Consider the following 20005-nt stretch of genomic DNA (forward strand, 5'->3'; position numbering starts at 1 on the left):
TGAGGAGGTGGGGGATGAGGAGGAGTAGGGGGTGAGGAAGAGAGGGAGGTGAGGAAGATTCGGGGGTGAGGAGGGGTGGGGGTGAGGAGGGGTGGGGGTGAGGAGGTGTGGGGGTGAGGAGGTGGGGGATGAGGACGAGAGGGAGGTGAGGAAGATTGGGGGTGAGGAAGAGTGGAGGTGAGGAAGATTGGGGGTGAGGAAGAGTGGGGGTGAGGAAGAGTGGGGGTGAGGAAGAGTGGGGGTGAGGAAGAGTGGGGGTGAGGAAGAGTGGGGGTGAGGAAGAGTGGGGGTGAGGAAGAGTGGGGGTGAGGAAGAGTGGGGGTGAGGACGAGTGGTAGATGAGGAAAAGTGGGGGGAGAGGAAGAGTGGAGTTGAGGAAGAGTTGGGGATGAGGAAGAGCGGGGGTTGAGGAAGAGTCGGGTGAGGAAGAGTGGGGGGTGAGGAAGAGTGGAGGATGAGAAAGCGTGGGGGTGAGGAAGAGTGTGGACATGAAGAAGAGTGGTGGGTGAGGAAGAGTGGGCGTGAGGAAGAGTGGGCGTGAGGAAGAGTGGGCGTGAGGAAGAGTGGGCGTGAGGAAGAGTGGGGGTGAGGAAGAGGGTGGGAATGAGGAAGAGTGGTGGATGAGGAAAAGTGGTGGGTCAGGAAGAGAGGGGGGTGAGAAAGAGTGGGGTGTGAGGAGGAGTGGGGCGTGAGGAGCAGTGGGGGATGAGGTAGAGTTGGGGATGAGGAAGAGTGGGAGGTGAGGATGAGTGGGGGGTGAGGAAGAGTGGAGGCTGATGAAGAATGCGTGTTGAGGAATAGTGGGGGTTGAGGAAGAGTGGGGGTTGAGGAAGAGTGGGGGTGGAGGAAGAGTGGGGGTGGAGGAAGAGTGGGGGTGGAGGAAGAGTGGGGGTGGAGGAAGAGTGGGGGAGAGGAAGAGTGGGGTTGAGGAAGAGTGGGGGTGAGGAGGAGTGGGGGTGAGGAGGAGTCGGAGGTGAGGAGGAGTGGGGGTGTTGAAGAGTGCGGGATGAGGTAGAGTGGGTTATGAGGAAGAATGGGGGATTATGAGGAAGAATGGGGGGTGATGGAGTGGGGAGTGATGAAGAGTGGGGGTAAGGAAGAGTGAGCGTGAGGAAGTGTGGGGGAGAGGAAGAGTGGGGGTGAGGAAGAGTGGGGGTGAAGAAGAGTGGGGGGTGACGAAGAGTGGGGGTGAGGAAGAGTGGGGGTGAGGAAGAGTGGGGGTGAGGAAGAGTGGGGGTGAGGAAGAGTGGGGGTGAGGATGAGTGGGGGTGAGGATGAGTGGGGGTGAGGATGTGTGGGGGGTAAGGAAGAGTGGGCGTGAGGAAGAGTGGTGGGGTGAGGAAGAGTGGGGGATGAGGAAGAGTGGGAGATGAGGAAGAGTGGGGGATGAGGAAGAGTGGGGGATGAGGAAGAGTAGAGGATGTGGAAGAGTGGGGGATGAGGAAGAGTGGGGATGAGGAAGAGAGGGGGTGAGGAAGAGAAGGGAGTGAGGAAGAGTGGGGCTGAGGAAGAGTGGGGGTGAGGACGGGTGGGGGTGAGGAGGTAGGGGATGAGGAGGAGTATGGGGTGAGGAAGAGAGGGAGGTGAGGAAGATTCGGGGGTGAGGAGGGGTGGGGGTGAGGAGGTGTGGGGGTGAGGAGGTGGGGATGAGGAGGAGTGGGGGGTGAGGACGAGAGGGAGGTGAGGAAGATTGTGGGTGAGGAAGAGTGGGGGTGAGGAAGAGTGGGGGTGAGGAAGAATGGGCGTAAGGACGAGTGGTGGATGAGGAAAAGTGGGGGGAGAGGAAGAGTGGAGTTGAGGAAGAGTTGGGGATGAGGAAGAGCGGGGGTTGAGGAAGAGTCGGGTGAGGAAGAGTGGGGGGTGAGGAAGAGTGGAGGATGAGAAAGCGTGGGGGTGAGGAAGAGTGTGGGCATGAAGAAGAGTGGTGGGTGAGGAAGAGTGGGTGTGAGGAAGAGTGGGCGTGAGGAAGAGTGGGCGTGAGGAAGAGTGGGGGTGAGGAAGAGGGTGGGCATGAGGAAGAGTGGTGGATGAGGAAAAGTGGTGGGTCAGGAAGAGAGGGGGGTGAGAAAGAGTGGGGTGTGAGGAGGAGTGGGGCGTGAGGAGCAGTGGGGGATGAGGTAGAGTGGGGGATGAGGAAGAGTGGGAGGTGAGGATGAGTGGGGGGTGAGGAAGAGTGGAGGCTGATGAAGAATGCGTGTTGAGGAAGAGTGGGGGTTGAGGAAGAGTGGGGGTTGAGGAAGAGTGGGGGTGGAGGAAGAGTGGGGGTGGAGGAAGAGTGGGGGTGGAGGAAGAGTGGGGGTGGAGGAAGAGTGGGGGAGAGGAAGAGTGGGGGTGAGGAAGAGTGGGGTTGAGGAAGAGTGGGGGTGAGGAGGAGTGGGGGTGAGGAGGAGTCGGAGGTGAGGAGGAGTGGGGGTGTTGAAGAGTGCGGGATGAGGTAGAGTGGGTTATGAGGAAGAATGGGGGATTATGAGGAAGAATGGGGGGTGATGGAGTGGGGAGTGATGAAGAGTGGGGGTAAGGAAGAGTGAGCGTGAGGAAGTGTGGGGGAGAGGAAGAGTGGGGGTGAGGAAGAGTGGGGGTGAAGAAGAGTGGGGGGTGACGAAGAGTGGGGGTGAGGAAGAGTGGGGGTGAGGATGAGTGGGGGTGAGGATGTGTGGGGGGTAAGGAAGAGTGGGCGTGAGGAAGAGTGGTGGGGTGAGGAAGAGTGGGGGATGAGGAAGAGTGGGAGATGAGGAAGAGTGGGGGATGAGGAAGAGTGGGGGATGAGGAAGAGTAGAGGATGTGGAAGAGTGGGGGATGAGGAAGAGTGGGGATGAGGAAGAGAGGGGGTGAGGAAGAGAAGGGAGTGAGGAAGAGTGGGGCTGAGGAAGAGTGGGGGTGAGGACGGGTGGGGGTGAGGAGGTGGGGGATGAGGAGGAGTAGGGGGTGAGGAAGAGAGGGAGGTGAGGAAGATTCGGGTGTGAGGAGGGTTGGGGGTGAGGAGGTGTGGGGGTGAGGAGGTGGGGATGAGGAGGAGTGGGGGGTGAGGACGAGAGGGAGGTGAGGAAGATTGTGGGTGTGGAAGAGTGGGGGTGAGGAAGAGTGGGGGTGAGGAAGAATGGGCGTAATGACGAGTGGTGGATGAGGAAAAGTGGGGGGAGAGGAAGAGTGGAGTTGAGGAAGAGTTGGGGATGAGGAAGAGCGGGGGTTGAGGAATAGTGGGGTGAGGAAGAGTGGGGGGTGAGGAAGAGTGGAGGATGAGAAAGCGTGGGGGTGAGGAAGAGTGTGGGCATGAAGAAGAGTGGTGGGTGAGGAAGAGTGGGGGTGAGGAAGAGTGGGCGTGAGGAAGAGTGGGCGTGAGGAAGAGTGGGCGTGAGGAAGAGTGGGGGATGAGGAAGAGTAGAGGATGTGGAAGAGTGGGGGATGAGGAAGAGTGGGGGTGAGGAAGAGAAGGGAGTGAGGAAGAGTGGGGCTGAGGAAGAGTGGGGGTGAGGACGGGTGGGGGTGAGGAGGTGGGGGATGAGGAGGAGTAGGGGGTGAGGAAGAGAGGGAGGTGAGGAAGTTTCGGGGGTGAGGAGGGGTGGGGGTGAGGAGGGGTGGGGGTGAGGAGGGGTGGGGGTGAGGAGGGGTGGGGGTGAGGAGGTGTGGGGGTGAGGAGGTGGGGGATGAGGAGGAGTGGGGGTGAGGACGAGAGGGAGGTGAGGAAGATTGGGGGTGAGGAAGAGTGGAGGTGAGGAAGATTGGGGGTGAGGAAGAGTGGGGGTGAGGAAAAGTGGGGGTGAGGAAGAGTGGGGGTGAGGAAGAGTGGGGGTGAGGAAGAGTGGGGGTGAGGAAGAGTGGGGGTGAGGAAGAGTGGGGGTGAGGAAGAATGGGCGTAAGGACGAGTGGTGGATGAGGAAAAGTGGGGGGAGAGGAAGAGTGGAGTTGAGGAAGAGTTGGGGATGAGGAAGAGCGGGGGTTGAGGAAGAGTCGGGTGAGGAAGAGTGGGGGGTGAGGAAGAGTGGAGGATGAGAAAGCGTGGGGGTGAGGAAGAGTGTGGGCATGAAGAAGAGTGGTGGGTGAGGAAGAGTGGGGGTGAGGAAGAGTGGGCGTGAGGAAGAGTGGGCGTGAGGAAGAGTGGGCGTGAGGAAGAGTGGGGGTGAGGAAGAGGGTGGGCATGAGGAAGAGTGGTGGGTGAGGAAGAGTGGGCGTGAGGAAGAGTGGGCGTGAGGAAGAGTGGGCGTGAGGAAGAGTTGGGGTGAGGAAGAGGGTGGGAATGAGGAAGAGTGGTGGATGAGGAAAAGTGGTGGGTCAGGAAGAGAGGGGGGTGAGAAAGAGTGGGGTGTGAGGAGGAGTGGGGCGTGAGGAGCAGTGGGGGATGAGGAAGAGTGGGAGGTGATGAAGAGTGGGGGTGAGGAAGAGTGGGCGTGAGGAAGAGTGGGCGTGAGGAAGAGTGGGTGTGAGGAAGAGTAGGGCAGAGGAAGAGTGGGGGTGAGGAAGAGTGGGGGTGAGGAAGAGTGGGGGTGAGGAAGAGTGGGGTTGAAGAAGAGTGGGGGTGAGGATGAGTGGGGGTGAGGATGAGTGGGGGTGAGGATGAGTGGGGGTGAGGATGAGTGGGGAGTGAGGAAGAGTGGAGGCTGATGAAGAATGGGTGTTGAGGAAGAGTGGGGGTTGAGGAAGAGTGGGGGTTGAGGAAGAGTGGGGGTGGAGGAAGAGTGGGTGTGGAGGAAGAGTGGGGGTGGAGGAAGAGTGGGGGAGAGGAAGAGTGGGGGTGAGGAAGAGTGGGGTTGAGGAAGAGTGGGGGTGAGGAGGAGTGGGGGTGAGGAGGAGTCGGAGGTGAGGAGGAGTGGGGGTGTTGAAGAATGCGGGATGAGGTAGAGTGGGTTATGAGGAAGAATGGGGGGTTATGAGGAAGAATGGGGGGTGATGGAGTGGGGGGTGATGAAGAGTGGGGGTAAGGAAGAGTGAGCGTGAGGAAGTGTGGGGGAGAGGAAGAGTGGGGGTGAGGAAGAGTGGGGGTGAAGAAGAGTGGGGGGTGACGAAGAGTGGGGGTGAGGAAGAGTGGGGGTGAGGAAGAGTGGGGGTGAGGAAGAGTGGGGGTGAGGATGAGTGGGGGTGAGGATGAGTGGGGGTGAGGATGTGTGGGGGGTAAGGAAGAGTGGGCGTGAGGAAGAGTGGTGGGGTGAGGAAGAGTGGGGGATGAGGAAGAGTGGGAGATGAGGAAGAGTGGGGGATGAGGAAGAGTGGGGGTGAGGAAGAGTGGGCGTGAGGAAGAGTGGGCGTGAGGAAGAGTGGGCGTGAGGAAGAGTGGGGGTGAGGAAGAGGGTGGGCATGAGGAAGAGTGGTGGGTGAGGAAGAGTGGGCGTGAGGAAGAGTGGGCGTGAGGAAGAGTGGGCGTGAGGAAGAGTTGGGGTGAGGAAGAGGGTGGGAATGAGGAAGAGTGGTGGATGAGGAAAAGTGGTGGGTCAGGAAGAGAGGGGGGTGAGAAAGAGTGGGGTGTGAGGAGGAGTGGGGCGTGAGGAGCAGTGGGGGATGAGGAAGAGTGGGAGGTGATGAAGAGTGGGGGTGAGGAAGAGTGGGCGTGAGGAAGAGTGGGCGTGAGGAAGAGTGGGTGTGAGGAAGAGTAGGGCAGAGGAAGAGTGGGGGTGAGGAAGAGTGGGGGTGAGGAAGAGTGGGGGTGAGGAAGAGTGGGGGTGAGGAAGAGTGTGGTTGAAGAAGAGTGGGGGTGAGGATGAGTGGGGGTGAGGATGAGTGGGGGGTGAGGAAGAGTGGAGGCTGATGAAGAATGGGTGTTGAGGAAGAGTGGGGGTTGAGGAAGAGTGGGGGTTGAGGAAGAGTGGGGGTGGAGGAAGAGTGGGTGTGGAGGAAGAGTGGGGGTGGAGGAAGAGTGGGGGAGAGGAAGAGTGGGGGTGAGGAAGAGTGGGGTTGAGGAAGAGTGGGGGTGAGGAGGAGTGGGGGTGAGGAGGAGTCGGAGGTGAGGAGGAGTGGGGGTGTTGAAGAATGCGGGATGAGGTAGAGTGGGTTATGAGGAAGAATGGGGGGTTATGAGGAAGAATGGGGGGTGATGGAGTGGGGGGTGATGAAGAGTGGGGGTAAGGAAGAGTGAGCGTGAGGAAGTGTGGGGGAGAGGAAGAGTGGGGGTGAGGAAGAGTGGGGGTGAAGAAGAGTGGGGGGTGACGAAGAGTGGGGGTGAGGAAGAGTGGGGGTGAGGATGAGTGGGGGTGAGGATGAGTGGGGGTGAGGATGTGTGGGGGGTAAGGAAGAGTGGGCGTGAGGAAGAGTGGTGGGGTGAGGAAGAGTGGGGGATGAGAAAGAGATGGGGTGAGGAAGAGTGTGGGCATGAGGAAGAGTAGAGGATGAGGAAGAGTAGGGGATGAGGAAGAGTAGGGGATGAGGAGGAGTGGGGGATGAGGAAGAGTGGCGGATGAGGAAGAGTGGGGGGTGAGGAAGAGAGGGGGTGAGGAAGAGAGGGGGTGAGGAAGAGAGGGGGTGAGGAAGAGAGGGGGTGAGGAAGAGAGGGGGTGAGGAAGAGAGGGGGTGAGGAAGAGAGGGGGTGAGGAAGAGAAGGGAGTGAGGAAGAGTGGGGCTGAGGAGAAATGGGGGTGAGGAGGGGTGGGGCTGAGGAGGTGGGGGATGAGGAGGAGTGGGGGGTGAGGAAGAGAGGGAGGTGTGGAAGATTGGGGGGTGAGGAAGAGTGGAGGTGAGGAAGAGTGGAGGTGAGGAAGAGTGGGGGTGAGGAAGAGTGGGGGTGAGGAAGACTGTGGGCATGAGGACGAGTGGTGGATGAGGAAAAGTGGGGGAGAGGAAGAGTGGAGGTCAGGAAGAGTGGGGGATGAGGAAGAGTGGGGGTTGAGGAAGAGTGGGGGTGTGGAAGAGTGGGTGTGAGGATGAGTGGTGTGAGGATGAGTGGGGGTGAGAAAGAGTGGGGGAGAGGAAGAGTGGGGTGAGGAAGAGTGGTGGCTGAGAAAGAGTAGGGATGAGGAAGAGTGCGGGTGTGTAAGAGTGGGGGTTGAGGAAGTGTTGGGGGGGTGAGGAAGAGTGGGGATGAGGAGGAATGGGGAGAAGAGGAATGGGGAGAAGAGGAATGGGGAGAGGAGGAGCAGTGGTGATGAGGAGGAGGGGGGTGATGAGGAGTGCGTGGTGAGGAGTTGTGGGGGGTGAGGAGGAGTGGGGTGAGAAAGAGTCAGGGATGTGAAAGAGTGGGTGACGAGGAAGAGTGGGGACGAGGATGAGTGGGGACGAGGAAGAGTGGGGGACGAGGAAGAGTGGGGGACGAGGAAGAGTCGGGGACGAGGAAGAGTGGGGGACGAGGAAGAGTGGAGGTCGAGGAAGAGTGGAGGTCGAGGAAGAGTGGGGGTGAGGAAGAGTGGGGGTGAGGAAGAGTGGGGGTGAGGAAGAGTGGGGGTGAGGAAGAGTGGGCTTGAGGAAGAGTGTGGGCTTGAGGAAGAGTGGGGGTGAGGAAGAGTGGGGGTGAGGAAGAGTGGGGGTGAGGAAGAGTGGGGGAGAGGAAGAGTGGGGGTGTGGAAGAGTGGGGGTGAGGAAGAGTGGGGGTGAGGAAGAGTGGGGGTGAGGAAGAGTGGGCTTGAGGAAGAGTGTGGGCTTGAGGAAGAGTGGGGGTGAGGAAGAGTGGGGGTGAGGAAGAGTGGGGGAGAGGAAGAGTGGGGGTGTGGAAGAGTGTTGGGGTGAGGAAGAGTAGGGATAAGGAAGAGTTGGGGTGAGAAAGAGTGGGATGAGGAATAGTGGGGGTGAGGAAGTGTGGGTTGAGTAAGAGTGGGCGTGAGGAAGTGTGGGTTGAGTAAGAGTGGGCGTGAGGAAGAGTGGGTGATGAGTAAGAGTGGGGGTTGAGGAAGAGTGGGGGGTGATGAAGACTGGGAATGTGGAGGAATGGGGAGAAGAGGAATGGGGATAGGAGGAGGAGTGGGTTGAGGAGGAGTTGGGGGAAGAGGAGTTGGGGGGAAGAGGAGTTGGGGGTGAGGAGGAGTGGGATGAGGAAGAGTGGGGGATGAGGTAGAGTGGTGGATGAGGAAGAGTGGGGAATGAGGAAGAGTGGGGAACGAGGAAGAGTGGGGAATGAGGAAGAGTGGGATGAGTAAGAGTGGGGGGCGAGGAAGTGTGGGGGATGAGGAAGAGTGGGGATGAGGAAGAGTGGGGGTGAGGAAGAGTGGGGGTGAGGAAGAGTGGGGATGAGGAAGAGTGGGGGTGAGGAAGAGTGGGGATGAGGAAGAGTGGTGGTGTGGAGGTTTCGGGGGTGAGGAGGAGTGGGCGTGAGGAGGAATGGGGTTGAGGAGGAGTGGGGGCTGAGGAAGAGTGGGGGGAGGAAGATGGGATGAGGAATAGTGGGGGGGATGAGGAAAAGTGGGGGCAAGGAAGACTGGGGGGTGAGGAAGAGTTGGGGGTGAGGAATTGTGGTGGGTGAGGAAGAGTGGGAGGTGAGGAAGAGTGGGAGGTGAGGAAGAGTGGGGGTTGAGGAAGAGAGGGAGGTGAGGAAGAGAAGGGGTGAGGAGAAATGGGGGTGAGGAGAAATGGGGGTGAGGAGGTGGGGGGTGATGAGGAGTGGTGGGTGAGGAGTGGGGGGTGAGGAGGAGTGGGGCTTGAGGAGGAGTGGGGTGTGAGGAGGAGTGGGGGTGAGGAAGAGTGGGGAGTGAGGAAAAGGCGATGAGGAGTGGGGGATGAGGAAGAGTGGGGGATGAGGAAGAGTGGGGGATGAGGAAGAGTGGGGGATGAGGAAGAGTGGGGGATGAGGAAGAGTGGGGGATGAGGAAGAGTGGGGGATGAGGAAGAGTGGGGGATGAGGAAGAGTAGGGGATGAGGAAGAGTGGATGATGAGGATGTGGTTAGTGAGGAAGAGTGTGGGTGAGGAAGAGTGGGGCTGAGGAAGAGTGGGGCTGAGGAAGAGTGGGGCTGAGGAAGAGTGGGGCTGAGGAAGAGTGGGGCTGAGGAAGAGTGGGGCTGAGGAAGAGTGGGGCTGAGGAAGAGTGGGGCTGAGGAAGAGTGGGGCTGAGGAAGAGTGGGGGTTGAGGAAAAGTGGGGTGAGGAAGAGTGGGGTGGAGGGTGAGGAGGAGAGTGGAGGGTGAAGAGGAGTGTGGACGGTGAGGAGGTGTTTTCGAGGGGCGTGAGGAGGAAGGGCACAAGGAGAAGGGGTGGCAGCGAGGGGGGAGGGTCGGCAGCGAGTGGGGCAGTGAGAAATCTCATTGACATGTCTGGTTCAAAATGACAAAGCCTTCTGTGGCATACAGCAACATTTCATCACATATTTCAAACTCCTCATTTCATTTCGGATGAACATTCCATCATGACTTCCAGCACAAGTTCCACTTCATGTAGTTCTTCTTAACCATTACTTGAATCTAAAGAAAATCTAAAGATATCGGGATAATGCTGGAAAGTGGATCTATGGTGGAAGTTTATCTTTGATATTAAATGATAGAACAGATTTGAGAAGCCGACTCTCATCACGAAACAAAGAGCAACATCTTACTTGTAATATTCAGCAGCCACATCAAATTTCCCCAGAAATATGTGTGCATTTCCCAGATTGCTGTAGGCCCTTCTCTCAGCTACTTTATCTCCAAATTCTTTTGCTATTGAAAGACGCTGAAAAATAATGAATAGCAAATCAAATCACATCCACTCGTAATCTTGAAATTAACTGGAAAATCATTCTAATATTCACTACTTCCCAAACTGTCGAATGATTTTCATAATTGTTTACTTATTTTTATTCGATTGATTTCTAATAAATCAGTGCCATCCTTGGATGACAACTTTGTGGAAAACAGCAGACACCTGTGATGTTCACCAATTTATTTGATAACAGCACCCCCTACGGATGATTATCTCCACTTGTCACATGAGATCCAGAAAATTATTGCTTCACAGGCACTGCTGCAATCATTGCTTTTAACAACATTTTGAAACAGGCCATTCTCTCCAGATACAATATGATTAAATATACAGCCATCATTTTAGGCCATTTTTGTTGGCCCTATTAGCATGTGGCAAATGCTGCAGAATTCTGGCCCAGCATTCCCCTGACCATATTGATAAATCACTTGAATATTTCTAATGAAACATTTAAGACCTTCTCCAAATGTTCAACGTTTCCTTGTTTAATTACATGTGTATTACCACCAGACGACACTTTCTTTAAGCCCAAGTCTCAAAATATGCTATTTTTTTTGGGAACCATTAAATGTGGGCAAATGTGACTCAAGCCATTGAGAGGTGGGAATGAAGAAAGATCCTGATGTGAATTGCATCGCTCAAAACCTCGGGAGTGCCAGGGAGAAGTGGTAACCAGCTTTCCAACAGCTGAAAGACATCCATATCATTTGCTGTCCAGATTGTTAAACGGTGGTCATAGATTTCGAATGAGGGGCAAAAGAACATGTGGGGGAAAAAGTTAAAAGAGAGAGTGAAAAAGGTAAAAGAGAGAGTGAACTGTGATGACTGGAGCTCACAAATCAAAATGGGAGGTAAAGGTTGAAATAACTAGAAGAATGCAGAAAAAGCAGGTACAGGAATGGGTCTCACAGTACTGCTGTTTTGAACAGCTAACTCAGGCATAATAGGCTGAATTGATTCTTTTTGTGCTGCATGACCATGCAATTCAATGAGCATCCTTTCCTTCAGCGTACAATGCCTCATTAGCTTCTACCTGTACTTCAGAAATTTTGCCTGACCAAGTGAGGCTTATAATCAGGCTCCAAACTCTGGTTGAAATCATTCATGTTATAAAAGAGTGAAACCCAAAGTAAATGGAACAAAGATACAGCTTGTAGGAGGATAATAAAAATAAATAATGGGAGAAAACTAAAATTATCACTACCTGACATTCAATATGTGTCCAGATGTTCATCTAATGAGAGCACAACTGAGAAACAAACACTTATCACCCAAAGATTCAAATGTTGCTGTCAAGTTAAAGGCCATTTCTTACCAATTCTCTTCCCTCATCTTCAACCAAGCACTGAACCTTATAGCACAAGCTCCACTATCCAGTCATTCAGCACAAGCGCAAGCTGTTTGCCTAACAGGCCCATGTCAATTATCAATTATTCATGTATTCAGGACTACATCCTGGTGCGAGAAAGTGACAAATGAGATGCGCTCCACACCAGGGTCATGCCCAGTGCGGAATGCCACACTGACCACCGGCTGGTTCGCTGCAAGCTCAACCTTCACTTCAAGCCAAAGCCCAGGAACAGTAAAGCCCCCAGAAAGAGGTTCAATGTTGGAAACCTGCAGTCAGACGAAGCGAGAGGAAACTTCCAGGCAAACCTCAAAGCAAAGCTCGACGATGCAATCCGCCTCACGGACCCATCCCCTGAAACCCTCTGGGATCAGTTGAAGACTACCATACTGAAATCCACTGAAGAGGTACTGGGCTTCTCCCCCAGGAAAAACAAGGACTGGTTCGACGAAAACAGCCAGGAAATCCAGGAGCTGCTGGCAAAGAAGCGAGCTGCCCACCAGGCTCACCTTACAAAGCCGTCCTGTCCAGAGAAGAAACAAGCCTTCCGTCGCGCATGCAGCCATCTTCAGCGCAAACTCCGGGAGATCCAAAATGAGTGGTGGACTAGCCTCGCCAAGCGAACCCAGCTCAGCGCGGACATTGGCGACTTCAGGGGTTTCTACGAGGCTCTAAAGGCTGTGTACGGCCCCTCACGCCAAGTCCAAAGCCCGCTGTGCAGCTCAGACTGCAAAGTCCTCCTCAGCGACAAGATCTCCATCCTCAACCGATGGTCAGAACACTTCCAATCTCTTTTCAGTGCCAACCGCTCAGTCCAAGATTCCGCCCTGCTCCAGCTCCCTCAACAGCCCCTAAGGCTAGAGCTGGATGAGGTCCTCACCCAGGATGAGACATATAAGGCAATCAAACAACTGAAAAGTGGCAAAGCAGCAGGTATGGATGGAATCCCCCCAGAGGTCTGGAACGCTGGCGGCAAAACTCTGCATGTCAAACTGCATGAGTTTTTCAAGCTTTGTTGGGACCAAGGAAAACTGCCTCAGGACCTTCGTGATGCCACCATCATCATCCTGTACAAAAACAAAGGCGAGAAATCAGACTGCTCAAACTACAGGGGAATCACGCTGCTCTCCATTGCAGGCAAAATCTTCGCTAGGATTCTCCTAAATAGAATAATACCTAGTGTCGCCGAGAATATTCTCCCAGAATCACAGTGCGGCTTTCGCGCAAACAGAGGAACTACTGACATGGTCTTTGCCCTCAGACAACTCCAAGAAAAGTGCAGAGAACAAAACAAAGGACTCTACATCACCTTTGTTGACCTCACCAAAGCCTTCGACACCGTGAGCAGGAAAGGGCTTTGGCAAATACTAGAGCGCATCGGATGCCCCCCAAAGTTCCTCAACATGATTATCCAACTGCACGAAAACCAACAAGGTCGGGTCAGATACAGCAATGAGCTCTCTGAACCATTCTCCATTAACAATGGCGTGAAGCAAGGCTGTGCTCTCGCACCAACCCTCTTTTCAATCTTCTTCAGCATGATGCTGAACCAAGCCATGAAAGACCTCAACAATGAAGACGCTGTTTACATCCGGTACCGCACGGATGGCAGTCTCTTCAATCTGAGGCGCCTGCAAGCTCACACCAAAGCACAAGAGAAACTTGTCCATGAACTACTCTTTGCAGACGATGCCGCTTTAGTTGCCCATTCAGAGCCAGCCCTTCAGCGCTTGACGTCCTGTTTTGCGGAAACTGCCAAAATGTTTGGCCTGGAAGTCAGCCTGAAGAAAACTGAGGTCCTCCATCATGACTACCAGCCCCCTCACATCTCCATCGGGCACACAAAACTCAAAACGGTCAACCAGTTTACCTATCTCGGCTGCACCATTTCATCAGATGCAAGGATCGACAATGAGATAGACAACAGACTCGCCAAGGCAAATAGCACCTTTGGAAGACTACACAAAAGAGTCTGGAAAAACAACCAACTGAAAAACCTCACAAAGATAAGCGTATACAGAGCCGTTGTCATACCCACACTCCTGTTCGGCTCCAAATCATGGGTCCTCTACCGGCATCACCTACGGCTCCTAGAACGCTTCCACCAGCGTTGTCTCCGCTCCATCCTCAACATTCATTGGAGCACTTTCATCCCTAACGTCGAAGTACTCGAGATGGCAGAGGTCGACAGCATCGAGTCCACGCTGCTGAAGATCCAGCTGCGCTGGGTGGGTCACGTCTCCAGAATGGAGGACCATCGCCTTCCCAAGATTGTGTTATATGGCGAGCTCTCCACTGGCCACCGTGACAGAGGTGCACCAAAGAAAAGGTACAAGGACTGCCTAAAGAAATCTCTTGGTGCCTGCCACATTGACCACCGCCAGTGGGCTGATATCGCCTCAAACCGTGCATCTTGGCGCCTCACAGTTTGGCGGGCAGCAACCTCCTTTGAAGAAGACCGCAGAGCCCACCTCACTGACAAAAGGCAAAGGAGGAAAAACCCAACACCAACCAACCAATTTTCCCCTGCAACCGCTGCAATCGTGTCTGCCTGTCCCGCATCGGACTTGTCAGCCACCAACGAGCCTGCAGCTGACGTGGACATTTACCCCCTCCATAAATCTTCGTCCGCGAAGCCAAGCCAAAGAATGTATTCAAATTCTATTTGCAAGCACTTAGTCCATAGTCATCTATGTCTCAGCAATTCAAATACTCTTCTGGATACTTCTGAAATGTCATTCAACTACTTGATTCTACCATTCCAATCACCCTCCGGGAGAGAAAAAAAATCATCCTCAGACCACCTCCTTCTTTCCTACCCTTTACCCCATGAAAGGCAAAAGAACAAGTAGAAAACCTGAGAAGAATGTTTCCTTCGAGAGCTTAAAAGATCTGGGAAGCACCGCCCAAAAGGATAGCGAAAATAATTTCTTTATGAATTTAAACCACATTTGAACCAAATGCCCTTTATCTGACCGCCAAACCAACAACAATTAACAATACACCTACAATACCAGCTCATAATTATTATGAATCAAGTAATAATCACACAATTATAAATAACACAGTATATTACAATAGAATGTAGATCTTTCATTCTTCATAAGGCCAGAGGTTACTAACACATAGCCTTGAAAATGAGTAATCTTTTCCACCATGCTGGAGCAGTGAAGTCTGTAGTCTGTGTCGTGGACAAGGGGCTTGTCAAAGTTCCTCTGTCTCCTGTAGAAGCCAGACTTTGTTGATGAGTCTGTTCAGAAAGCCAGTTTTGGACTTGATCTGAACCAGACATACAAATCTCTTTTTGTCCAGATGGTCTCAACAATTTTTAGTTAGCCAGGAGTTTCGAGGTGCTGAATCGTCCATGATGATCACCATGTCTCCTGATGTGATGTTCCTGCATTTGGGGAAGATATTTTCTCATCCATCTTTTCCAGAACATGTCCAACATATACTGAACTTGTCTCCACCAATGGTCTTCCTTCTGAAACTGCCCTGATGGCATCGATGGCATAGTCTTAAGGAGCAGAAGATGGTTCAGGCTAAGTGCTTCAAGGTCATTTGGATCTGTAGAAGCCTTGGTGATTGGACAACTTTTGAGGATAGCCTCAGCTTCACATAAAAGTGTGGAGATCCTCTTCGTCAAGACTTTGCACATTTTGGGTGAAATTGAGGACCTTTTGCCCTGATCTAATTAATCTTTCCCATACACCTCCATGGTGTGAGCCAGCAGGGGATGGAAGATCCAACTGATTCCTTTCTGGTGCAGTGTATTATGGATTTGATCCTGATTCCAGCTTTCAATTGCCTCCCTCAACTCACGCCATTGACGGATTGTAGTTCTTTCACTTGACCACATCTGACTGTAAAACACCAAAGGGCATTGATGAAAGAGTCTGTATCAATTGATGATACCACTTTGATGTGAATTACTCTTACTGCAAAACATGAGAAAATAACACCATAGCCCTTCACAACATTCCTTCCACGCTCGATTCCAAAGTGTCCAAAATAATCATCTGCAACATATGTAAAGGGAGGTTCATGAGGAGAAACTCTGTCCAGGGGTAAATCTGAATGTGGCTTAACATTCATTCCCTTTCTCAGACTTGAGATTTCATCTGCAAATCTCTTCCTCTGGCAAAAGCAAATTATCTCCAATTCAGCATTAGCCAGCTCTTCAACTGTGAGACAAAGTTTTCCTGAATCTCAAGATTTCCTGTCTCCTTTTGTGGCAGATCTCTCTGATGAATGTTATCTAGCTGAAGCTGAGCAAGAACACTGCTTGCTTGTTTCCTCTTTCTTCTACGATACAGAAGCAGTCCTTTAAGTCTGAACATCCATCTACTGCCCTTTTCAAATGAGTCCAGGATGAGAAGTAATGGATTAAACAGGTCACTGGATACACTTCTTCTGACATTATCTGAGCAGTATTTATAGCTATGCTCCTGATTTCAAAGACTTTTGGTGAAATTTCTTCCAATCATCAGGAGTTTCCAAAGTCTGAAGAAGAAATTGAGGCCCAGTCACCCATATTTCTTTCTTCAGAAAAGATTTGACTTTGAAACCTCAGGAAGCCATGTCTTCTGGGTTCTTAAATGTGTTAACATGTCTCCACTGTAGTGCACGTGAGACTTTGTCAATTTCAGCAACTCTGTTTGCCATGAAAGTTCAGAACCTTGTCGTCTTATTGTTGATGCATCTGAGCACAGAGGAGTATTGGTCCAAAATATGGAGTCTACTAGTTCCATCTGCAACTCTTTTCTTCACATTATGTTTACTCTGCTCACCATGGAAACAGCAGTCAACTTCATTCGAGGGATAGTGCTACCTTTAATGGAGTCACTCTCACTTTTCCCATCACAAACCCTAAATGTGTAATGGGGAGGTGTATTATACTGACTGCTTTTCATGTATGGAGTTGCTTGCCTTTGGCTATGGCTGATATTGTGGTGATATGACATTGGCGACTTCAGGGGTTTCTACGAGGCTCTAAAGGCTGTGTACGGCCCCTCACCCCAAGTCCAAAGCCCGCTGCGCAGCTCAGACTGCAAAGTCCTCCTCAGCGACAAGATCTCCATCCTCAACCGATGGTCAGAACACTTCCAATCTCTTTTCAGTGCCAACCGCTCAGTCCAAGATTCCGCCCTGCTCCAGCTCCCTCAACAGCCCCTAAGGCTAGAGTTGGATGAGGTCCTCACCCAGGATGAGACATATAAGGCAATCAAACAACTGAAAAGTGGCAAAGCAGCAGGTATGGATGGAATCCCCCCAGAGGTCTGGAAGGCTGGCGGCAAAACTCTGCATGTCAAACTGCATGAGTTTTTCAAGCTTTGTTGGGACCAAGGAAAACTGCCTCAGGACCTTCGTGATGCCACCATCATCACCCTGTACAAAAACAAAGGCGAGAAATCAGACTGCTCAAACTACAGGGGAATCACGCTGCTCTCCATTGCAGGCAAAATCTTCGCTAGGATTCTCCTAAATAGAATAATACCTAGTGTCGCCGAGAATATTCTCCCAGAATCACAGTGCGGCTTTCGCGCAAACAGAGAAACTACTGACATGGTCTTTGCCCTCAGACAGCTCCAAGAAAAGTGCAGAGAACAAAACAAAGGACTCTACATCACCTTTGTTGACCTCACCAAAGCCTTCGACACCGTGAGCAGGAAAGGGCTTTGGCAAATACTAGAGCGCATCGGATGCCCCCCAAAGTTCCTCAACATGATTAACCAACTGCACGAAAACCAACAAGGTCGGGTCAGATACAGCAATGAGCTCTCTGAACCCTTCTCCATTAACAATGGCGTGAAGCAAGGCTGTGCTCTCGCACCAACCCTCTTTTCAATCTTCTTCAGCATGATGCTGAACCAAGCCATGAAAGACCTCAACAATGAAGACGCTGTTTACATCCGGTACCGCACGGATGGCAGTCTCTTCAATCTGAGGTGCCTGCAAGCTCACACCAAGACACAAGAGAAACTTGTTCGTGAACTACTCTTTGCAGACGATGCCGCTTTAGTTGCCCATTCAGAGCCAGCCCTTCAGCGCTTGACGTCCTGTTTTGCGGAAACTGCCAAAATGTTTGGCCTGGAAGTCAGCCTGAAGAAAACTGAGGTCCTCCATCAGCCAGCTCCCCACCATGACTACCAGCCACCCCACATCTCCATCGGGCACACAAAACTCAAAACGGTCAACCAGTTTGCCTATCTCGGCTGCATCATTTCATCAGATGCAAGGATCGACAACGAGATAGACAACAGACTCACCAAGGCAAATAGCGCCTTTGGAAGACGACACAAAAGAGTCTTGAAAAACAACCAACTGAAAAACCTCACAAAGATAAGCGTATACAGAGCCATTGTCATACCCACATTCCTGTTCGGCTCCGAATCATGGGTCCTCTACCGGCATCACCTACGGCTCCTAGAACGCTTCCACCAGCGTTGTCTCCGCTCCATCCTCAACATCCATTGGAGCGCTTTCATCCCTAACGTCGAAGTACTCGAGATGGCAGAAGTCGACAGCATCGAGTCCAAGCAGCTGAAGATCCAGCTGCGCTGGATGGGTCACGTCTCCAGAATGGAGGACCATCGCCTTCCCAAGATCGTGTGGCGAGCTCTCCACTGGCCACCGTGTCAGAGGTGCACCAAAGAAAAGGTACAAGGACTGCCTAAAGAAATCTCTTGGTGCCTGCCACATTGACCACCGCCAGTGGGCTGATATCGCCTCAAACCGTGCATCTTGGCGCCTCACAGTTTGGCGGGCAGCAACCTCCTTTGAAGAAGACCGCAGAGCCCACCTCACTTTCAAAAGGCAAAGAAGGAAAAACCCAACACCCAACCCCAACCAACCAATTTTCCCCTGCAACCGCTGCAACTGTGTCTGCCTGTCCCGCATCGAACTTGCCAGCCACAAACGAGCCTGCAGCTGACGTGGACTTTTTACCCCCTCCATAAATCTTCGTCCGCAAAGCCAAGCCAAAGAAGATGTAATTACACCACTACGTCACCAGGGGTCATCCCGGTGACCTTGTATATAAAGCAGTCCAGAGCTACAGTCTAGCCTTCCAGGTTCGTCTTGCTGAGAGACAAGACCTCTTAGTGTACATATTAGTTTATTAAAGCTGTCTTATACTTGCAAAAAAAAAGTAATTTGTCCTTTTAAGTTTTAAGTATGTCCCATATTAAAAAGCTATTATCGGTGGAAAAGAGATTAGTTTCACAAAACAGTTCTATCTGTTTCTTAATAAACTCACAGAACTCTTTCCTTCTCAACAGTGTGGCATTGAGACGGCATCTATGTATATTTTCTTGTTTTCCCATTATCACAATAGTTACAATTAATGGCGAGCGATCTGATAGACTTGATAAATATTCTGTTTTTAATCACTCTACTTTTTAACTGGGAAGACATTAAAAAAAAACAATCCTAATGGGAATCATGCACCCTTGAGTCGAATGAATAGTCTCTTTCTACCGGGTTAAGTTACCTCCATATATCAATCAAATTTAAATTCTTTATAAAGAATTTTTTGCAGTTTTTGCCCTTGCTATCATTCTTGCTGATTTATCCAATACTGGATCCAAACAAAAATTAAAATCTCCCCCTACCAATATATTTTGTCTTACCTTTTGTTACGGGCCCAGAGGACCCCAAAACCCAGCAGCAGTAGAAATTCACCAAGACTAATGGTTACTCAAACAAAAGTTACTTTTAATTTTCTTTAAACATAAAAATAGGATCAAACTTTAACTTATTACTGTTAACTTAACCGCCTTCTAATTCTCAGCACACATGTATGTAATGGGTGTATGTTCAGGAAAGTTCTTTGATTTACAGTCCAATCTCACTTCCCACTCTTCCAAGGCAATTCTTGTACTGTGCATAAAATTTAACATTTATGAATTTTCTCCAGGTTCTTATGCTTAAAGGTTACCACTCAGGAAGGTTCTTGTTGGTTTCAGAGAGATTTGTTGCTTGTTAGACACAAACAAACTGATTTCCCACAATCAGTACTTCAGTGTCTTGCTGAAGAAACTTGCCCCTTCAGGGTTTTCTAAATGATCATCCAGGTCACCACAGAGTTCCTCTTGTTTCAGGTGAAACATTCTAGTCAGCCATTTTCTCTTGCAAGGATCACAAGTGTTTTCACCAGGTTGAACTCAGAACTCACAACCCACCTTCCAAAATGGAGTCTTCAACAAGCTGCCAGCTTGTCATGCTCAGCTTCCAAAGGCCACTGCAAAACTCCAACTGAATTTTCTCTCTCTCTCTCTCTCTCTCTCTCTCTCTCTCTCTCTGAGAAAGCCTGTTTGTCTTCTCTCTCTCTCTCTCTCTCTCTCTCTCTCTCTGAGAAAGCCTGTTTGTCTTTTCTCTCTCTCTCTGCTTGCAAAACCACATGACCCCTCATAGAACAATAAACTGCAATCAGAAAGATTGCAGAACCAGAATCAGTTTCTTGAGCCTGGTCATCTGTTGCTTTCAAAACTATAGTCCATTTACTCCACAGCATCCGTCCAATTAAGACCTACTTGTGAAGTCTCCATAGGCATTCCTTAAAGTTTCTGTAAAGTAACTGTGGACATGAAGTCTCCTTATGCTTAGCTCTTGCATTTTAAATGAGATGTCATTTGTGAAGTGTTTCTCTATTTGTGGTGACCTACACTAAACACCCCCCCCCCACAATATCTCTCATTTAAAAACACGCGCGCACACACATACACACACATATGTATAAAATATATTATAACCCATCACACTGCTTTTTTTTAAAAGATACCCTCCATAAAGGCTTCATCATCATAATTTGATGCATAGATATTCATAAACATCCTTGATTCTACATAAAATTTTTTTACAATGTGCCATTACAAATCTTCCAGTTTGGTCAGTCGCTATGGCTTCTATTATTACTGGTATATTCTTATTAATTAAAAATTGCTACTCCTCTTGCCTTTGAGCCAAATGAAGACGATATTATTTGTTCCACCCATCTTTTTAATTTAGCATGTTCCAATTGAGTAAGATGTTTCTTGTAGAAAAACTACATCTGCCTTTTGTTTTAAAGTGTGC

At 51.2% G+C, this 20005-nt stretch overlaps 1 protein-coding gene across 5 annotated transcripts in view; it reads right to left on the reverse strand.

Annotated features, from left to right (window-relative positions):
• gpsm1b (G protein signaling modulator 1b) overlaps positions 1 to 20005 on the reverse strand; it is a 248192-nt gene that overhangs the window by 97626 nt on the left and 130561 nt on the right. For all 5 annotated transcript variants that reach the window (XM_069885288.1, XM_069885278.1, XM_069885306.1 and 2 more), the window contains one exon: positions 9437 to 9552. In XM_069885288.1, the coding sequence (XP_069741389.1) occupies positions 9437 to 9552 (116 nt within the window). The remainder of the gene's footprint in view (positions 1 to 9436; positions 9553 to 20005) is intronic.

The sequence above is a fragment of the Narcine bancroftii genome, chromosome 1 (genome assembly GCF_036971445.1).
Source record: "Narcine bancroftii isolate sNarBan1 chromosome 1, sNarBan1.hap1, whole genome shotgun sequence".
Taxonomy (NCBI): domain Eukaryota; kingdom Metazoa; phylum Chordata; class Chondrichthyes; order Torpediniformes; family Narcinidae; genus Narcine; species Narcine bancroftii.